The sequence below is a fragment of the Camelus dromedarius genome, chromosome 2, assembly GCF_036321535.1.
Source record: "Camelus dromedarius isolate mCamDro1 chromosome 2, mCamDro1.pat, whole genome shotgun sequence".
Taxonomy (NCBI): Eukaryota; Metazoa; Chordata; class Mammalia; order Artiodactyla; family Camelidae; genus Camelus; species Camelus dromedarius.
In genome coordinates this window covers 111,089,023-111,108,210 of record NC_087437.1, presented here as the reverse complement: position 1 = coordinate 111,108,210, position 19,188 = coordinate 111,089,023, and the positions used below count along the sequence as shown (strand labels likewise).

Genomic DNA, 19,188 nt, shown 5'->3' with positions numbered 1-19,188 from the left:
GTGCTAAAAAAGTTGAACTCACTGAAGTAGAAAGTAGAATGGCAGGGTTTTTTTTTCCATTCAATTCTTACAAATCGTCAGCATATTAGCTTCATTTTTATTTTAAAAAACCCTCAGGCTTCATGAAATTAAATGTCTTACCCAAGATCACTCCTAAATAATTGAGTCACTTTAAAAACTGCATTATTTAGTCCCAATTCCATTGATCTTATTCCTGTCATAAAGTTCTCTGATAAATTGCTTTATGAGATTTACTGATTAAAAGTCTAAGAAAAGGGCCTGCTGTTTCGGGGGATTTTTTTTTATAGTTTTCTGTTTCAGTTAGTTTTTTCCTGATTTGTTAAGATTTCTTAAGTTGTTGACTGTGTGTTGAGTATGAATTATTTCTCATTGTCATTCAGTGGGGAATTAATCTGATTCTGCAAATTTCAAGGTTTTGAGTATTTTCTGATTACAGGAAATGTAGAAATAATGTAAACTGGATAATGATTTTCTTTTAATTCTTTTCAGCTTTATAAGCATGTAGTTCAAATAGTAGAAAAGTTCATCAAAAAGGTAACTATCCATTTCATTACTACTTCATTTTAGTTATGATCAGTAATTGTGATTTACTTTGTAATTTGTAATTTGGATGCTTGCTTCTAAAGCCACTCTACAAAAAAGTTGTCACTAGGAGTTCGTTTTAATCATTAGAGATTTTGGGGGGTTTTTTCTTTAACAGAACAAAAATTTATAGCAGTACTGTTGATTGAACAATTACTGTGAGATAGCCATTCAACAACAGAATTTCTTGTCTGCTGACAAGACTCTCTTCCTTGAGCCTGATAGGTCTCCTCTCCCCTTTGCTGTGTCTACTCTGTTGACATTTAACTCATCTTGGAGTACTTGAAATGAAATCACTGTAAAGTTTTCCAACTTTTCCCTGCTCCCATCATAATTGAACCATTTTTCACTTCCACAATTATATATTGCTTTACAACTGTGTGATTAGCACGTCTGTCTCAGTAGAGGACCGAGAGCAGAGATTTAGACATCTTTGTCTGCTTCCCCAACCTGGAATTGTGTCATGTAGTACACACTGATAAATGTGTATGGACTCCAAAAAAAAAAAAAAAGTTGTGTGTGGAAATGTCTCTGGCCCATGGCCTTTTAATACTGGCTGAGAGATAGGAGTTAGAGCTCCAACAGACCAAAAAAGGATAGTCAGTAGAGGTTTTTATAGTAGCAAATCCAAGTACAAATAAATAAAATAGAAAAAAATTTAAATTACCTATATGCCATCACCCCAGATACTATGAATGTCTTTATTTCATTTGGATCTACTCAGGTTTTAGTATGTACATGTACATTTATAAAAGGAAAAATGAAGACATACTGATTGATAATCTGCTTTCCCACTGAATTTATCATAAACATCTGTGAAGTATTTCATCGTGATTGTTTTCACAATTTATTTTTTCTCCTTTTTTTATTGAATGAAAGATTCTTAAATTCTGTAGTGGTTTAAAAAAAATCTATAATGCTTTGTAATTTTCAAAAGTTTCACACACATGAATTCATGTAATCCGATAATAACCTTTTTCCTCATCCCTGTATTGCCCCTCTCCGTTCCCTTTCCTTACTGATAACCACTAGTTTGTTCTCTATATCTGAGTCTACTTTTTTGTTTCATTCACATTTGTTGTATTTTTTAGATTTCACATGTAAGTGATATCATAGAGTATTTGTCTTTCTCTGTCTTATTTCACTTAGCATAATGCCTTCCAAGTCCATCCATGTTTCTGCAAATGGCAAAATTCTATTCTGTTTCACGGTTGAGTAGAATTTTGTTGTGTATATATATATATACATATACGCACACCCTATCTTTATACACTTCTGTTGATGGATATGTTTTCATTATCTACTCAACCAGTTCCTTACTGCTGGGCATTTCACTTCAGGGGCTAGCTTTATGGGGAAAATTAGAGACATCTTAATTGTTTTCCTTGGAATAAATTTCTAGATGTAGACTTGTTGAATCAAATAAGGCTTTGCTTTTATTGCTAAATCATCTTTCATAAAGATTGTACCACCAGAGATGTATGTGGGTGTCTTTTTCTCTGTTCTTTCTATCTTGCCAATTTGGTAGGCCAACAATGGCCTCTCCTTTTTTGTTTCTCTGGTACTGTAATAGAATTAAAATTAATATGTTGTTAAAATTATCTTTTTGATAATTTTAAAAGGTTAAAATTATATTTTTGAGCAGGATGAATTGGAATAGAGACTTATTATAATAAGTGGATTTGTATGGAAGTGGCTTTGGGATTGGTAAAGTAATGTTGATTCTGTGGAGTTGTGTGTGCGGAGATAGAGGGATCAGAGAAAAGTAAAATATTGGGGATCTGAAGTTTCAAGAGAATGGCAGTTCTCTACAGACTTGTAGGAAATTTGACAAACTAGCCAATAAGAGAACTAAACATTCGGGTAGTTTCTAAATAAAAATAAATGTTGGATATATAGAGTTTCATAAAAGTGAGGTTAATGGGTATCAGATTGTGATTTGCTTTTCTTGTATTGACTTTACATCTTTATCTTTGTAGTGTAAACCAGAGTACAAGGTTCCGGGATTGTATGTAATCGACTCAATTGTGCGACAGTCTCGTCATCAGTTTGGAACTGATAAAGATGTTTTTGGGCCAAGATTCTCTAAAAACATAACTGCCACATTCCAATATTTATATCTTTGTCCATCTGAAGATAAGGTATAGTTTATAATTTTATTATTTAAGTCTGTTTAAATGTATACTAGATATTTGGTACTAGAAAGATAATTATGTAGCGATCTCTGTGAACTTGAAACAAAACCCAGTTTTTTCTGTAGTAGTCATCTCGTATTTATCCATTTTTTTTGTGAAGTCCTTCAGGAATGTTGTATTGTTAAAATTTAAAAGGAGCACCATCTTGCTTTAAAGAAGATGTTGTTGGAAAGATTTCTTGTGTTGAGTGGTAAAGAAATTCTGCAGTAGAGGAAGGCAGTGCTCACCTCAGATTGTTGCTTATTCCAGAAGGGACTAAGAATTGATGGCTTTCCCCAGTATATAGAGATGCTAGAGTGTAAATGGTTTTCATTAGCAATCAGACTATAGTATCTAATTCCTCTCATATATAGCTGGCTTTACAATGTACTATAAAAATATTTTTAAAAAAATTATAGACATGAAAACTAGACTCCAGTATGTGGAAGAAATACACCGGTAAGGTAAACTCAGTGAAGGCTAGAGACTTACAATAAACGGCGCATAAATTTTGAGTATTATGGATTCTGTATTTATACTCTTGGAGGAATGCTCTTCTTGGGAAAGTATACAAGAGAAAAAGGTGATTTCCTTAAGTAGGAGATAAGAATTATACCCATGAATAGCACATTTTCTCTGGATTGCCTTCATATTTACTGGTCCACAAAACAACTTACATAACACTTGCTGGCCAGTTTCTTAATATTTTTAACTGTTACGGTCATCCTGAAAATTTTTTTACTTCAGTTCTCTCGGATAACTATTTTTGTTTCTTTGTAACTATGAATATAATGAAAACTTCAAATGCATTATTATAGTAAATTTCTTTTTATCTAGATTATATTCCTTTTTTTTTTCCCTCCTGTTTCTTAGACCAAATTATACTACTGAAGAAAGGTCAATTAGAGGAGTTTAATCAGGTTGTAATTCAGATGATTTAATTCTTTTTATGAAACAGATCTAATTTGAAGATACTAGCTTAGAGTATTTTTTTTCTCTTTGTAAGAAGTATAATAAATTATTTAAGCAAATATTTATTGTATATTCATGTTTTCTCACACATAACAGAGTAAAATAGTTCGTGTGCTGAACCTTTGGCAAAAAAATGGGGTATTCAAAATTGAAATTATTCAGCCTCTTTTGGACATGGCAGCAGGAACCAGTAATGCAGCCCCAATAGCAGAAAATGTTACTAATAATGAAGGTATGGCCAAGTGTATCTGTAAACTTAGAAATGATATAATTTTTTGTGCATGAAATATTTGGAGTCTATTTATGGTGATGGACTTTTTCCATAAGAAGGAAACTTGAGTTTACATCTTGGAATGTATGGTTTTCTTTCCATAGTTCTTATTTCTAATAAAAGTTTTCAATGCTAGTATAAACTGTAATACTATAATCTATATTTTTACTATGTGTTTAACTGAATGGAGTGTTTTGTATAGAAACTTAATGGAGTTTAAAAAAAATTTATAGGTTAAAGTTTTCTTAGGCCTTAATGACCTTTTCTTTTTTAGGTTCACCTCCACCTCCAGTCAAGGTTGCTTCTGAACTTCCACAGGCCACTACAAACTCTGTACCAACTGTACCACAGTTGCCCAGCTCTGATGCTTTTGCTGCTGTGGCCCAACTGTTTCAGACAACTCAAGGTCAACAGGTAAACCACTTATCCGAAGAAACATTAAATTGTTTATTTAAGATACTGTTGTCAGTTCTTATTTTTCATTCCTAATTATCAAGCACATTTTAGGGAGGAAATATTTCTACTTTTCAACTAGAAAAGCCTTCACCAGGAAGGTAAATGCATAGGGCTAATAGGAAAACTGTGGGAAAGGGTGAGAAACAGGGTAACAGCACACTGAGAAATAGCAGTACCCCTTTGGAGAGAACTTAAGAACTGCCAAATGGCTGGTATGGCTACTCGCAGTTCCAGAATTTCCAGTTGATTTCAAAATTATTTGAATTGGAGATAGTTTTTTACACTTTTCTAGAGTATATATTTACCTTGTTCACAATTTGGTGTATTTTCTTTTCTCTTTGACCATCATTTTCTACTGTTGGGGTTGTTGGCATACATTTTTAACCTTAAGTGACATTGTTCCCTGACATTCACAACAAATGTAACCATTACCAAAAAGTGGATTCTTTTTCCCAGTGTACTCTGTGCCTATGCTATTTTGAGCCACCTGTAAGATTTTCTTTAGTAAATTAACTTTTGATACTATGGTTATACTTTGTTATGTGGTTTATCAGTTTTCCCATTCTTTAAGCTTCAGCAGATCCTTCAGACTTTTCAGCAGCCTCCAAAACCACAGTCTCCCGCCATTGACAATGCTGTGATGGCTCAGGTTCAGGCTATCACAGCTCAATTAAAGACAGCTCCTACACAACCACCTGAACAAAAAGCTGCTTTCCCCCCACCTGAGCAAAAAACTGCATTTGACAAGGTACGCTTCTCTCACATATCCCACTCTATTGTCTATATCACTCAGGTCGGAATGTGGAAGGTTCTCCCTTCTCTAGCTTCTCTGGATTGTCATTTCGTTGCGTTGTGGTTTGAGGGATTTTCCCCCTTATATCAAAACATGGATTATTATTTCTGGTTATAAATGTAATATATACTTGTTGCAAAATTTACAGTGTAACGGAAACAGGAGAACATTCACCATTAACATACTTGAAGATAACATTTTGATGTATATCTTTTCAGAATTAATTTCCTGGGGTTATATACTTTTTCTTTCATTTTATATATGTGTGTACATACATATACATATTAAAAATATATGTATGTCTTTAGTATATATAAACACTGTTTCTGACTTGCGTGTTTTGATCTTAATCTTGTCTCTTTGTTGTTGTTGAGGTTAATAGATGTAGATACACATTTTTACTGAGTGATCATTTAGGAGTATTTCATTCCATGGGCACATCACAATTTAGCCATTCCCCCTATTGATAGACATTGAAGTTGCTTTCTGTTTTTTTGCTGTTAAAAACGTTAATTATATCTATATGAGGGTTTGGATTGGTTCAGTGTCTTCCAACTGTTCTCTTGGGTCTTATATATGTTGAAGGAGCTGCCACTGAGGATATAGATGTGCTGAATATACACAGCTCAGAGCTTCCTGTTGAGATGTTAACCCAGACAACTCCACTTTTATCTTGTCTATGTATTGGATTTATGGCCATACAAAATTTCATTTCATTCTACAGATTTCGCTGCAAAAAACAATAAAAGTTTGAAGATCCTGGAATGATATATCTTTCAGTTTAATCTCTAGAATTTTGATTCTTTCTAGCATTTATATTTATATTTATAATTACAAGATACAATGACTTTATTGCTGGTAGTCCATGTTAAGAATCCATATATAAACAAATACTGGTTATATTGTAGTGATTTATGAATGAATATTGGTTAAAAAAAGGTTGAATGAAATTTTTAAGTAGAAAGGAATACATGTTTATTATAGGGAAAAAAAAGCAAGTAATACAGAAAGTTCCAAAGTAAAAAGGGAATCAGTTCCACTCTGCTTTGAACAGATTTGTTTCTTCTTTTCAGACCTGTTTTCAAGCATATGTGAACATAAATTGTTACGTATTGTGGTTTTGTTTATTAGTCTTCTGTTTTGTGTTATAATTAGGAAAACTCTTCCCACTGGTATTAAAAATTCTGTAGTTCTCCTAGTAGTTTTATATTTTTGTTTTTTATGTTTGTCTCTCAGTCCATCCATCCAGAACCATATTTTAGAATATCTTCATATTTTGGAAACTGCTGATTCTCCCTCACAATTTTTGTCATACACTTAATTCTCGTTTGTTTCTGTGTCTATCTCTAGACACTATTCTGTCCCACTAATATATTTGCTTATTTCTGCATCATAACAATTTAAATACTTGCAACTTGTATTTTATTTCCAGATGTGTTTCTGCCCTTATTCTCTTTCAGACTTTCTTTGGCTATTCTTGAGCATATGTATTAGGGTTCTCCAGAGAAACGGAAGCAGTTACACACGCACACTCTCACGCTCATGCTCACGCAGTTGTCCAGGCTGGCAAATTTGAAATTTGTATGTCAGAATGGCAGGCTGGAAATTCAGATAAGACTTAATGTTGCAGTCTTCAGTCTGAATTCTGCATGGCAAGGTTTCCATATTGCCATCTTGAGAATTCCTTCTCCAGGAAACCTAAATTCTTGGTCTTAAGGCCTTCGACTGATTGGATGAGGCATACCCATATTATGGAGAATATTTATTCAAAATCTACTGATTTAAATGTTTAATCACATTTTTAAAATACCTTTCACAGCAACATCTAGATTAATATTCAACCAAACCACTGGGCACCATAATGTAGCCAAGTTACATACGATTAACCATCATAATATACTTTTGCAGATGAACTTTAAGAAATTTTAGAATTTATGGATTTATATGTTAATTTAAGAAGTACTGATAGTCTCTGTTGCAGAATCTCCATTTATTAGGTTTTTAATGTAAGTTGTATACATTTTTTGTTCCATTTATCCATTCTTAGGTATTTATTCATTTTCCATGTTTAATTTTTTATAACACTTCTATTTAGTTAGTGATGCCATAGATGAAAACTTAATTTTTATTTTATCTTGTAAATGGTCTTGGTATTAAATGCTGTTTTCTAATTGGTTCTCTCAGATTTTCTAGGCTACTAAACTTGAATTTTCCTCTCAACATCAACATAGGCATTTCTTTTTCTTTTCTTATTATACTGGTGGCTAGGACTTCCAGGAAAAAGATGTTGAGTAATAGCAGTGCTACTGGCATTCTTACTTTGTTATTAACTTGAATTGTAATTCTCTAGTGTTTTACCTTAAGTGGGTTAATCAGTGTTTTTTAGTTATATAAAGTTTAGAAGAAGGAATTCTTTGCTTTTGACAAAAAAAGGCCTATTTTAAGCTAGTCAAACAGCTTGACTGGGAACATTTTGTCTGTTTCAGCTGCTTCATAGATCTTCAGTTTCCTAAAAAAGCAACAGAAATGCCTTTTTGGATATAAAAGTTTAATTTTTTAATTGCTTCAAATCTTTTTCCAAAGCAATAGTTATAAATCTCAAATTTTAACACACCTGTATGTGATAAACTGCGAAGATCATAGGGTTTGAGTTTTCTGTAGGCAGTTTAGACTCGAGTTTTAATTTTGGCTCCTGTTATTGACTCTTTCTTAATGTTGGGTTACTTAAATACTCACTGTATACCAGTGTAATAAAATAAAAAAGTTTCTTCTGTGTAGCACAGGGAACTATGTTTAGTATCTTACAATAACTTCTAATTAAAAGAAAATGAAAACGAATATATGTATGTATATGCATGACTGGGACATTGTGCTGTACACCAGAAATTGACACGTCATAACTGTACTTCAGTAAAAAATTTTAAAATAAATTTTAAAAAATACCTATATTTTCTTATTGCCATGAGGGTTAAGTAAGCTAATGTGCGTAAAGCAGCAGGATGCCTCAGCCATATTAGATTGCTCAGTTATAAGAACTTTTAATCACATGGCCTAGAATTACAAAGAAAGGAAGAAAGACAAATGTTGTCCAAGAAGGGGACTTCTTGTCCTAATTTAGAAATCTGTTCAATAGAGTAGAATCAGAATTTCTAGGCAGAACTATCACAGAACAATAGAAATACAGGAATCTGAGGTTGGAAATCCATGAGCAGGAAGGGTACAGCTTGAGAGAGATGACTGCTTGTTTGACACCAGAGACAGGGCTTTGAAGTAGTAAAGACCATTGTCTACATCCTGATTCTATCATTTATTAACTGTATGGTCTTGGTTTTTGGTTCTTAATTCCTGAGCCTTAGTTTCCTTGTCTGTAAAAAGAAGAAATTATATCTACATTGTATGCTTCTTGTGATGATGAAGTATTGTATGTAACCTACCAAAACACGCAGTGGGTGTTCCTATGGAATTAGGTGTATTACTTTCCTTCCTTCCTACCTTTCTAAATAAATGTGATAATATTTTTGAGTGGCTCTTCTTGATGTGATTTTGTGAAGTGCCCTGATTGGCTTTCTTGATTTTTTTTTTTTAAATGAGCGTTTCTGGTAATCTAAGGTGAGCTGCGAAGTTTTAAGAAAGAAGCAAGTAATCAGGTAGACTGTGTGGCCCTGTCTGTGCCATTCTCTTTCTTCTTTGTCGTATTACTAGTATATTCTTGAGCAAGCAGCATATGGACATTTTTCTGTAGGCATTTAAAATGATTAGATGAGATGGTCTTTCTTTTTGTACATTTTACAAAGCTGACTGAAAATGTATACCCATTTTCACATGTGCAAAGTTCCAGAAGTTTTTAGTCTAGTAAAAATCTGTCACTAAATTAGCTATAAAATCATGTAGAAAATACTCAAAAAGAGAACACTACTTAGAATTGGGGAAGAAAAGCAGAATGTAAATAATTATGTCTTTTCAAAATGACATTTGTATAAAAATTGTCTATGAACCAAGGTCCTAAGAGACATAAGGGAAAACGAGATTATACTTGAAAGCATGGTGGGGTTATGCATGATGGTGAATATCTGTTGTTTGTGTAAAGATTTTTGTGCAGTGAAGCATAGTCTAAATTTTAAAATGGAATATTGACATGCCTATTTCAGAAGCTACTTGATAGATTTGATTACGATGATGAGCCAGAAGCTGTGGAGGAATCAAAGAAAGAAGATGCTGCTGCCGCCGCCGCCGCCGCCGCCGCCGCTGCCGCTGCTGCTGCCGCCGCCACTGCTACTGCTGCCAGTGCCGCCACGGCACCTCCTGCTGCTGCCGCACCCCCAGCTCCTGCTGCTGCCGTGCCTTCTGCTGCCCCGGCTGCGGCTTCTCCTCCACAGGCCCCCTTGTGAGTTTCTTTTGATTTCTCAGCAGATACGGATTTAGTAATCATTGTAAGGCATGATGCAGGTAACAATAACATAATCATTTTTCAAAAAAAAATAATCATTTTTCATACAGTCTTTTAAAGAAAATTTTTTTATTGTGATATTACAGGTTTTCTTCTAAATGGAGAGGGTCCTATCAGATTTACAGTAGAAAAATGGCTTTTATGTTAGGAATAATGCTGAATGTGTAAATTAATATAGACAAATGTGTGATTCAGTCAAATGCTGATAATTAATGACTCCTGAGCAGCATTCTTTTAAGTTTCTGTAATATACATGTGGCTAAGAGGCATGTGTTTTTGAATGGGTAAAAAGATTACTCATTTTTTAGTGGATTTCCTGGAGATGGCATGCAGCAGCCGGCATATACCCAGCATCAAAACATGGATCAGTTTCAACCTCGAATGATGCCAATACAGCAGGAGCCAGCGCATCATCAGGTAGGGACATTTTTCTTACAGCTAAGTTTTAGTAACTGAAGATTTATTCATTAGAGCATATGGATTGGACTTCTTAGGTCACTATTGCTAGCTGGTGTGAGTGGCTAAATAGTACTAGAGCTGCAATAAAAGCTGTTGAGCACATAACTGATTTGAGTTGCCTTTTGCTTTAATTAAAACAAGGATGCTAATAAATATTGCATGCTAATAATTTAATACTAGGTATTTTTATTAAAATAGTTTAGAGAGAGATTTTGGTTCTATTTCAGGGAACTGGCTTGTTTAGTTATATAGCTCTTTTCTTATTTCCTCCCTTCCTTCCTTTCTTTTTCTTCTCTGCTTATCTCTCTTCTTTCATTATATTGTGTGATTCAGTGCTTTAGAGGGCTTTCAAGCTCACAGCATTCAGGAATATAGTTTGAAATCTGCAGTAAAAGGAGCATGGTGTACTTAGAGGATTACAGGAAGTTAGTAGAGCTTTGTTCATTGGGTTTATTTTTTAAAATAAATTTTTTTTATTTATTTAAATTGGGTTTATTTTTTAAAATAAATAAAATAAAATAAATTCTCTAATTCAGAGTTTCCTAAACTTGACTGTGCATCTAAATTATGGGGGCAGGGGAAGGATGTTTTAAAAAAATACAAATTTGGCGCCTCTAGTGCTATAGTCACTCTAAAGAATCTGTTGTGGGGTTTTTTTGTTTGTTTATTTGTTTCTAATTGTGTAGTGATTCTGTTTTACAACCAGCCTTGGGAAATACTACTTTATAGACTTAGTTTAGAAAGTGTTCTAAGAAATCTCTTTAGAATATATTCATTTTCTTATCTGTATCATGTTCAGTCCCTACTATAAACTTTCCTTGTTTTAATGTGCTTCACGGATTCTTTGGGGTTTTCTTTTTTCTTTTTCTTTTTTTTTTTAAACAAATTGAAGGTTTGTAGCAACCATGCATTGTCAGATGATTGTTAGCATTTTTTAGCAATAAAGTATTTTTAAATTAAAGTATATACTTTTTTTTAGACTTAATGTTATTGCACACTTAATAGACTGCAGTATAATGTAAACATAACTTCTGTATGTACTAGAAAACCAAAAAATTATTCTGATATTCACTTTATTTTAGTGGTCTGGAACTGAACCCACAATATCTCTGAGGTGTGCCTGCATTTGGTCATATGAAATTGATGCTGTGATTTTAATGACTTGTTGATAAATGACATTTGAAAGATATTTTATGAGCCTGTTTAAAATATGAAGAAAACCTATGAGTTTATTTCCAAATGTTTAACAATTACTTAAAGTTTATAAATAATTTAGAAAGAGTGCTTTTTTTGTGATATTGTAATTACATATTTATGCTTTTAATTCTATTGGTATTGAAATGACACCTGTAGAAATATGTTAGATTGTGGCTTACTCTAGTTACTGTGATATTTGAAACCTTAGAAGTAGGCATATTGGTTGAAACTCCCCCTTGGAGTAGATTTTTTTTAAAAATCATCCCAGAAGTCAATGCTTCTAGCCACTCTTCCTGTTCAAAAGCTTGATTGCCTTTAAAGTTGTAGAGAGTTTGCAGTAGAGTACCTCTGAGCTTCTTTAGTCTGTCTCATTGCTTCCTTGCATAAATGAAGTTATGTTTTTAAATTATAAAACCAAATTTGTGTATTCACAATTATAAACTGAGTTACAGGATTTTTAACCTGTGTGGTTAGATATGTAACAGTTCTTTGGATAAAGATTGTACCTGTAGAAATGTTAATTGTTGTTGCATGTCATAGTTTTTCGTTGGTCAAAATTTATTGAAGATATTTTAGTTATATATAAAGTAACTAAGATTTTTTCGTATTATTTTTGGTAGCTATTACTTAAAATCTGTTCATACAATTTTTTGAAAACCAAAGGTTCCACTTCCTCCTAATGGACAGATGCCAGGATTTGGCCTTCTTCCTACACCTCCATTTCCTCCCATGGCTCAGTCCGTGATTCCTCCAACTCCACCTGTGCAGCAGCCTTTCCAAACTTCCTTTCAGACACAAAATGAACCACTTACACAAAAGACACATCAGGTAAAACTTCATTCTCAAGATTGTTGATTATCTTTTTGGTTCCCTTGACTTCTAGCAGATACCTGCTTGTTGGCTTGTTATCTTCAGTTTTGAATATGAGGAAACACTGTTACCTTAGGTACATATTAACCCTCTCTGTGACCTAGATTTTCATTCGGAAAGTGGATGAATTAATACTACCAGTTTCCATTGGGTTCTCTGAGGATTGAGATGGAGTATGGAAAGCTTAACCAGGGCCTAATTCACTAATTTATTTAGGTGATGGTTTATTGTAACAGTATGTAACTGACATGAAATAATTTCTAGCAGTAGACAAGTATTTCTTCTAATCTTGTAAACCATATAAGACAAAGACTTTTCCCACTTGTGACTGGTCATTGTTAAACTAGTAATACGATCTTAGGTAAGTCCCAAAGAAAACTGCTTCAGAGCAAGGGATTTGTAATTTAGCATTTTTTAGATGTTGTCCTCTTGCCTTTATTTATAATTTCTACTTTCCAGTTTAATGATGGCTTTTGGTTTTGTTTTTAAAGGAAATGGAAGTAGAGCAGCCTTGTATTCAAGAAGTGAAGCGGCACATACCTGATAACAGAAAATCAAGATCTAGATCAGCATCCAGGTAATTTAAAATGTTATTCCAAATCTGTATGTCTTAGGAGATGTAGAATTTAAAATCAAGTTGGATTATTTTTAGATGTGCAAAGTTAATAAACTAACACTTGGTATATTTGTATGTATGTGTGAAGTGGGGGCAGGAGAAGTATTAATAAAAAAAAACTAAGTCAGTCATCTTTAACCCACATTTATTCCCTTTTGAGCTGCTCTAATGCCTGCTTACGGTGTTACATGGAATTATAATATTTATATATTCCAAGTTTCATTACCAATTTACCAACCAAAAAATGGAAATATAATAAGTAATACTATTACCAGATTATGTTTTTAAAATTACTACAGAAAAGGTTTTACTGAGCAGATAGAGAATAGTAGTCACAATATATCTCAATAACATTAAGCTTCTGCACTACAAAGATGTCATTTAGTATAGTACAAATTTTGAAAAATGAGAGATGCAAAGTTAGCAGCCTTATTTATCTTGTTTGTAATATATGCATGCTTTCTAATTTTGAACGTATTAAAAATCTTTAAAATGAATTCCCTACTGTCAGATTCTTACATATCCAAACATTAAATTACCTAGTTGTGTTTTTTCTTTTTTACGTTAACAAACACATGCTTACAATTTCTTTTTCTCTCCACGTGTTATCCATTCTCTCTCCTTGTGAAAATATTAGGTCACCAAAAAGGAGACGATCTCGATCTGGTTCTAGATCTCGAAGGTCTCGTCATCGACGTTCTCGATCTCGATCCAGAGATAGACGCCGACATTCTCCTCGATCTCGATCCCAAGAAAGACGAGATCGAGAAAAAGAAAGAGAACGCCGACAAAAAGGCCTTCCTCAAATCAAATCAGAAACTGCTAGTGGTAAATGAACACTTACATTCAACCTTCCTACGTTATTTTTCATGGGATGGGTGTAAAGTGTTTTATAACTGTTAGCAAAATACTGCTTTATCGTGTTTTGTTTGTACTTTGGCATATACCCTTGGATTTGCTTCTGTACGTTAAGCCAGTTGTAAAGCAGTGAGTGAATCAAACCAACGGTAATGAGTAATAGGTTGTCTTTGATTGAATGTATGAAATATGAAGCCATTAACTAGCTTCCCTGTACTACACAGAGTAGAAAGGTGGTTTGGTCTTTATTTTCCTCAAGAATAACTAATGCCCTCTAATTTTTATAAAGATGCACAGTTTAGAGAATGTATTAACTTGCATTATCTCCTGAATTTCATCATGTATTTAGAATATGTTTAGTAAGATGGGCCAGGCACATCTTATTAAACAAAATTAGTGAAATTTTAATTTATAATATGACTGAAGCATATATAAAACTTCTGACTCTAAGGCTTATCAGCTAGGACACAACATAAGAGAAAAATCATATACATGTGATGGTTAGATAGGGACAGCTACATACAGTGAACCAAACACCGAATTGGTTGGTGATCAAGAGAGTTGGAATCAAATTTTAGCTCTTCCTTTCACTTGCCAAGGGTGATTCTGAGCAAGATACTGCTTCCCTGACCCTGGTTTACATAGATGAAATCTTCAGATGTCTATAAAAGCCATTTTTTTCCCATCTCAAAGGTGTACCTTTCACTATCCTGGTTCCATTTCTGGAAGTACTACCACAGTTTACTAGAATTTTTAAAATGTATGTGGGCTTTTCTACTTAAACTTGATGGAATCATAATGTGACTCATGCATATTTTCTGTAAAGTACAGTGCTGCTCATTATCAAATATGTATATTTTTATGATTATAATTTTATTTTAAGTTTGTAGTACTACACTCTGGGTGGGACAACTGGACAAAAGGACTACTCAGCAAGATGTTGCCAGTCTCTTAGAAGAGTTTGGGCCAATTGAATCAATTAATGTGAGTGTTAAATTATTTAATGACAGTAGATTGATGTGATTAATCTTATTTTATGAAATCAAGGACTTGAGACCTAAGTTAAAATTTGCCCAGATTTGTAGAAGATACAACTAGAGTTTAGGTATTATGATTTCATGTTTAGCATTCTCTGCATTTAACCACATTTCTTGGATAACCAAGTTTAATTTAAAACCTTTTTCTAAAGAAACCTTTATATAACAAAGCTTGGGGGACCGTAGGTTTGTTGATAACTGGCAGTTGAGACTGAACTGGAACTGCCAGTTACAAATTCATTTAATCTCAGATTATAGAACACTGGCTAGAGGGTGCAGGGGGTTGGAGTTAGAGTTGTTAACTGATCAATTACTATTATATCTTGTTGCTCTTTGATTTCTTTATCATATTTTATAATATTAAAATCTTTTGGAGCAGATGATTCCTCCCAGAGGTTGTGCCTATATTGTTATGGTTCATAGGCAAGATGCTTATCGTGCCCTGCAGAAACTGAGCCGAGGAAACTATAAAGTGAACCAGAAATCCATAAAGGTACTGTTTTATATTGTATAATTCATTTCTTTAAAAGTTTAATACATAATACTACACAACTTTTTAAAAACCAGTTTTAGACACCAGAGTGTTATTACATACGCATCTTCTTTTAAAGAGGTTATCTCTTAAGAGTTAACAAAATTTTAAGTCCTACATGCATGGTAGAATTTTGCGGGATTTTTTTTTCAAGATGGATAGATTCATCAGGGTATTTAATTGGTGCTTCAAATATAATGTCAAATTTTGTAAAATATTTTATCTTGTCATTCAAAAAATTGTGATTTTTTTACATTTTAATTTTGAAGTTTGCCATCTCATCTTAGAATTTACTATGAAAAATACTTACTGAAGATAGAGGAAAAGATGTAGGTACATGAGTATTTCCCCCCCCAAAGGGGCCAGAGTCAGTGTTTCCTCAATGTCACAATACCCTGTTATACCCTTAGATTGCACTGCAAAGGACTTTATCTCATGTTGAGTAATCCTGAGGTACCTGAGACTTAAAAGTGTTCCTCACTTTTCTATTCTTAGTTGTATGGGGAACTTCACCCTGTCTCTGGTAACTTTTTCCTTTTCTCTTAAGTTTTATGCTGCCCGAGTTAGGGGGTGGTGAGTTGGTAAGGACATGATTACCAGTCAAATTTACATCCTAGGACAAAGTGGGATAAAGGGGTAACCAGTTTCCTAGTGCCAAATATACCTTTGAGTGAGATCCAGGGATAACCAGGCCAGGTTTCTGCCTTGTTGACCAAGTCTTGGTGATTAGGATGGTGGGAAACAGTTAACGCTCAAAATTTTTGACGTTTTTCTCCCTTATCTTTTTATATTTTAACTAATGGTGAAATAGATTGCCTGGGCCTTAAACAAAGGAATAAAGGCAGATTATAAGCAGTATTGGGATGTAGAACTTGGTGTTACTTATATTCCATGGGACAAAGTCAAGCCTGAAGAACTGGAGAGTTTTTGTGAAGGAGGAATGTTGGACAGTGATACACTTAATCCAGGTAAAGCAGTATTAATTTTTTAAAAAATTTATCTATTTTCTTGGTAGTGCTATGACAAATGTTCTTTGCATTAGGAGTCGATTTTTGAGATAATTTCAAATATTATGTGGGTGCCTGTCTCTCCATTATAAACTGAAGAAACAACAGTGAATAAGACAATTGTGGTCCTTGCCCTCGTGCAACTTATATTTAGTGGGAGAGATGCAGACACAACAAATGAAATAATTACTGATTGTGGGGTTAATTATTAATTATGGTATTAAGTAGATCTTAAGTAGGATTTTTCACTGTGAAAACCTAACAGATCAAGTGAGTCTTAAACTGAACATTGTTGTAGTAAAAATCTACTGCTTCATAATAATTTCTTTGAAAAATGTTTAAATGTTCACAGAGGCTATCAAAAGTAAATGTGTAAGACGAGGAGGTGCAATTATTTGTAGCCTGAATATTAAATGCTGGATGGACAGTGGGATTGGGGAAAATGGCATTGGGAAAATTTGCAGCTTATGGGGGCATGACCTGAAGACTGATACATAGCAGGACAAAGAGGAGCACCGGATGGCATGGCAAAATAGAGTAAATGTTCGAGGGAAGCTTCAGACAGGAGTGATGGTTTGAGAGCCAAAGGGTGGTGAAACAGTGCTGGACTATTCTCATATCCATCCCCCTTCCCTACACGGTGCGTGTTGCCTTCACTTAAGGTTGCCTTTCAATTAAGGCAAACAGGTATCTAGGGTCTACTATGTACCAGGTGTTCTGAGAGGTTCTGGTCCAAGGTAAGAAGAATCCTGCTTCCTTCCCAGGATCTTTAATCCAAACAGTACACTGTTGTGGTTAAGAACATAGACGTTAGAGCCAGATATGTCGGGGTTGAGTCCCGTCTCTGCCAGCTTACTAGATATGTGACTTTGGACAAATTGTCTTTGTTTACCTCATTTATAAAATGAGGATAATAATAGGACCTACTTATAGATGGATGCCTGTGAGAATGAAGGTATGAAGGTATTAAATGAAGGTATATGTAATATATATAATGCTTAGAACTGTGCCTGGCACATAGTAAGCATTCTTTTTGCATGTTTGCTGTTGTTATTCATTAATTTAAATAATTTATATAAAATTAGCATAGGCATTTAATAATCATACTGCTGTCTGATTTTAATATCAGCATTTAAAAAATTACTTTAAAGTTTAAAGTTTGTACTGAAAGTTAAAAGAGTTTAAAGTTACAAACTAAAAGTGTAAGCTTTTGTTACATTTCTCTAACTCTCATAGATTGGAAGGGAATTCCCAAGAAGCATGAAAATGAAGTTGCTCAAAATGGAGGGGCAGAAACCTCACACACAGAACCAGTATCACCCATCCCTAAGCCTTTACCTGTGCCTGTCCCTCCCATTCCTGTTCCTGCACCTATAACAGTACCACCTCCACAGGTAAGAATATTTGGGGCATTATTTAATCTTTTAAATGTGTAGAACATACCTTTCTAATCGTACTGTAGATGTGTGTCTAGATTCATAGTCAAAGACGAGTATGTAAATGAGCATATTACTTTTTTGTGTGTTGGCGTATTATTTATAAACTCTTAAAAACCAGAATAAGTTCATATTGCCTTATATCTGTCTGGATTATTCCATGTTTTACCACATAAGCTTTTTGACTTGAGGTGTGACTTTTCTGTTACATAACAAGAGCTAAGTAAGTAACATTTTGGTAAAAATTATGAATACTTGACCCATACGTCTATGCGTGATCCACTAGATTTTTCTTTTCTTTCAATACCTTCCTTCCTCAGTTTCTCACCATAAAATTGAATCAGATAAATCTGAGTTGTCACCAGAGTAGGTGGCCTAGCTTCTTGATTTTCTCAATGTAAGAAAATTACATGCTTTGATACCTAATTTAGCTGTGGTATTTTATAAATGGATTCCCCAAATCGGCACTCTTCAGTTGACCTTTTGAATATGCTGTTCCAGATACGGAAGGATATGCCTTCTAGATAAGATTCAGTGTTATGTCATGACTCATTTAAAGAAACTTGACTAATCTATAAAAGTTGATCATACTTTTTTTAAAACATAATACCTGACATATGTTGGGTGTTCATTAAGTGCCAGGCACTTAACATTTATTTACTCTTTAATCTCCCTAATTATGTCAGGTTGGCAGTTTTCCATTTTATAAATGAGTAAACTGAGATCGTAATGTAAGTAGCTTGCTCAGTGTCACAAACTGCTTAAAAGGGGGGGCCAGGCAGTTTGACCCTAGGACCTGTGATCTTAATCCTGTGCAAATTACCAGGTAGCTTTTCTTAGTGTTAATTTCTCAAAATTACTGTCCTGACCATAAGACATTTTTAAACATTATATTCTAGCAGAATACCAGTATAGGTGCTAGTGAAATATAGTGTGAATTTGCTGTCATAAAGTAGAGAGCAAATAAATAAGTGATTTCTATTATTTAAAAATGTTTCTATAAGGTAAACATATATCATATAAAATGTATGATTTCTATCACTTGGGGTAGGTACAGGTTTCCACCTATTATCTAATAAGTTTATCATATAGCAGGAACAATTTAGAGAGAACTATTTTTTCAACAAGGTATTTTCTTTGTCTCTACACAGTAAAAGGCTGGGAGGGTGGCTAGATACGTGGCTCCATTTTTCTTTCTTTCTAGGTCCCACCACATCAGCCAGGACCTCCTGTAGTTGGTACTCTCCAGCCACCTACTTTCACACCTCCTTTGGGAATTCCGCCTCCCGGCTTTGGTCCTGGTGTTCCTCCTCCTCCACCTCCTCCACCGTTTTTGCGCCCAGGATTCAACCCAATGCATTTACCACCAGGTACACTGAATTATGTGAGAAGACATTCTTTTTTTAGAGCCTGAAATAAAATGACACAGCTTGAATTGACATTTTTTTTTCTTATTCTAG

At 34.0% G+C, this 19,188-nt stretch overlaps 1 protein-coding gene across 2 annotated transcripts in view; it reads left to right on the top strand.

Annotated features, from left to right (window-relative positions):
• SCAF4 (SR-related CTD associated factor 4) overlaps nucleotides 1–19,188 on the top strand; it is a 52,959-nt gene that overhangs the window by 18,464 nt on the left and 15,307 nt on the right. For both annotated transcript variants that reach the window (XM_031458753.2, XM_031458757.2), the window contains exons 3-17: nucleotides 511–555; nucleotides 2,583–2,744; nucleotides 3,846–3,981; nucleotides 4,295–4,434; nucleotides 5,048–5,224; nucleotides 9,418–9,653; nucleotides 10,025–10,133; nucleotides 12,036–12,200; nucleotides 12,734–12,819; nucleotides 13,496–13,686; nucleotides 14,600–14,700; nucleotides 15,133–15,246; nucleotides 16,097–16,253; nucleotides 17,529–17,686; nucleotides 18,933–19,098. In XM_031458753.2, the coding sequence (XP_031314613.1) occupies nucleotides 511–555; nucleotides 2,583–2,744; nucleotides 3,846–3,981; nucleotides 4,295–4,434; nucleotides 5,048–5,224; nucleotides 9,418–9,653; nucleotides 10,025–10,133; nucleotides 12,036–12,200; nucleotides 12,734–12,819; nucleotides 13,496–13,686; nucleotides 14,600–14,700; nucleotides 15,133–15,246; nucleotides 16,097–16,253; nucleotides 17,529–17,686; nucleotides 18,933–19,098 (2,143 nt within the window). The remainder of the gene's footprint in view (nucleotides 1–510; nucleotides 556–2,582; nucleotides 2,745–3,845; nucleotides 3,982–4,294; nucleotides 4,435–5,047; nucleotides 5,225–9,417; nucleotides 9,654–10,024; nucleotides 10,134–12,035; nucleotides 12,201–12,733; nucleotides 12,820–13,495; nucleotides 13,687–14,599; nucleotides 14,701–15,132; nucleotides 15,247–16,096; nucleotides 16,254–17,528; nucleotides 17,687–18,932; nucleotides 19,099–19,188) is intronic.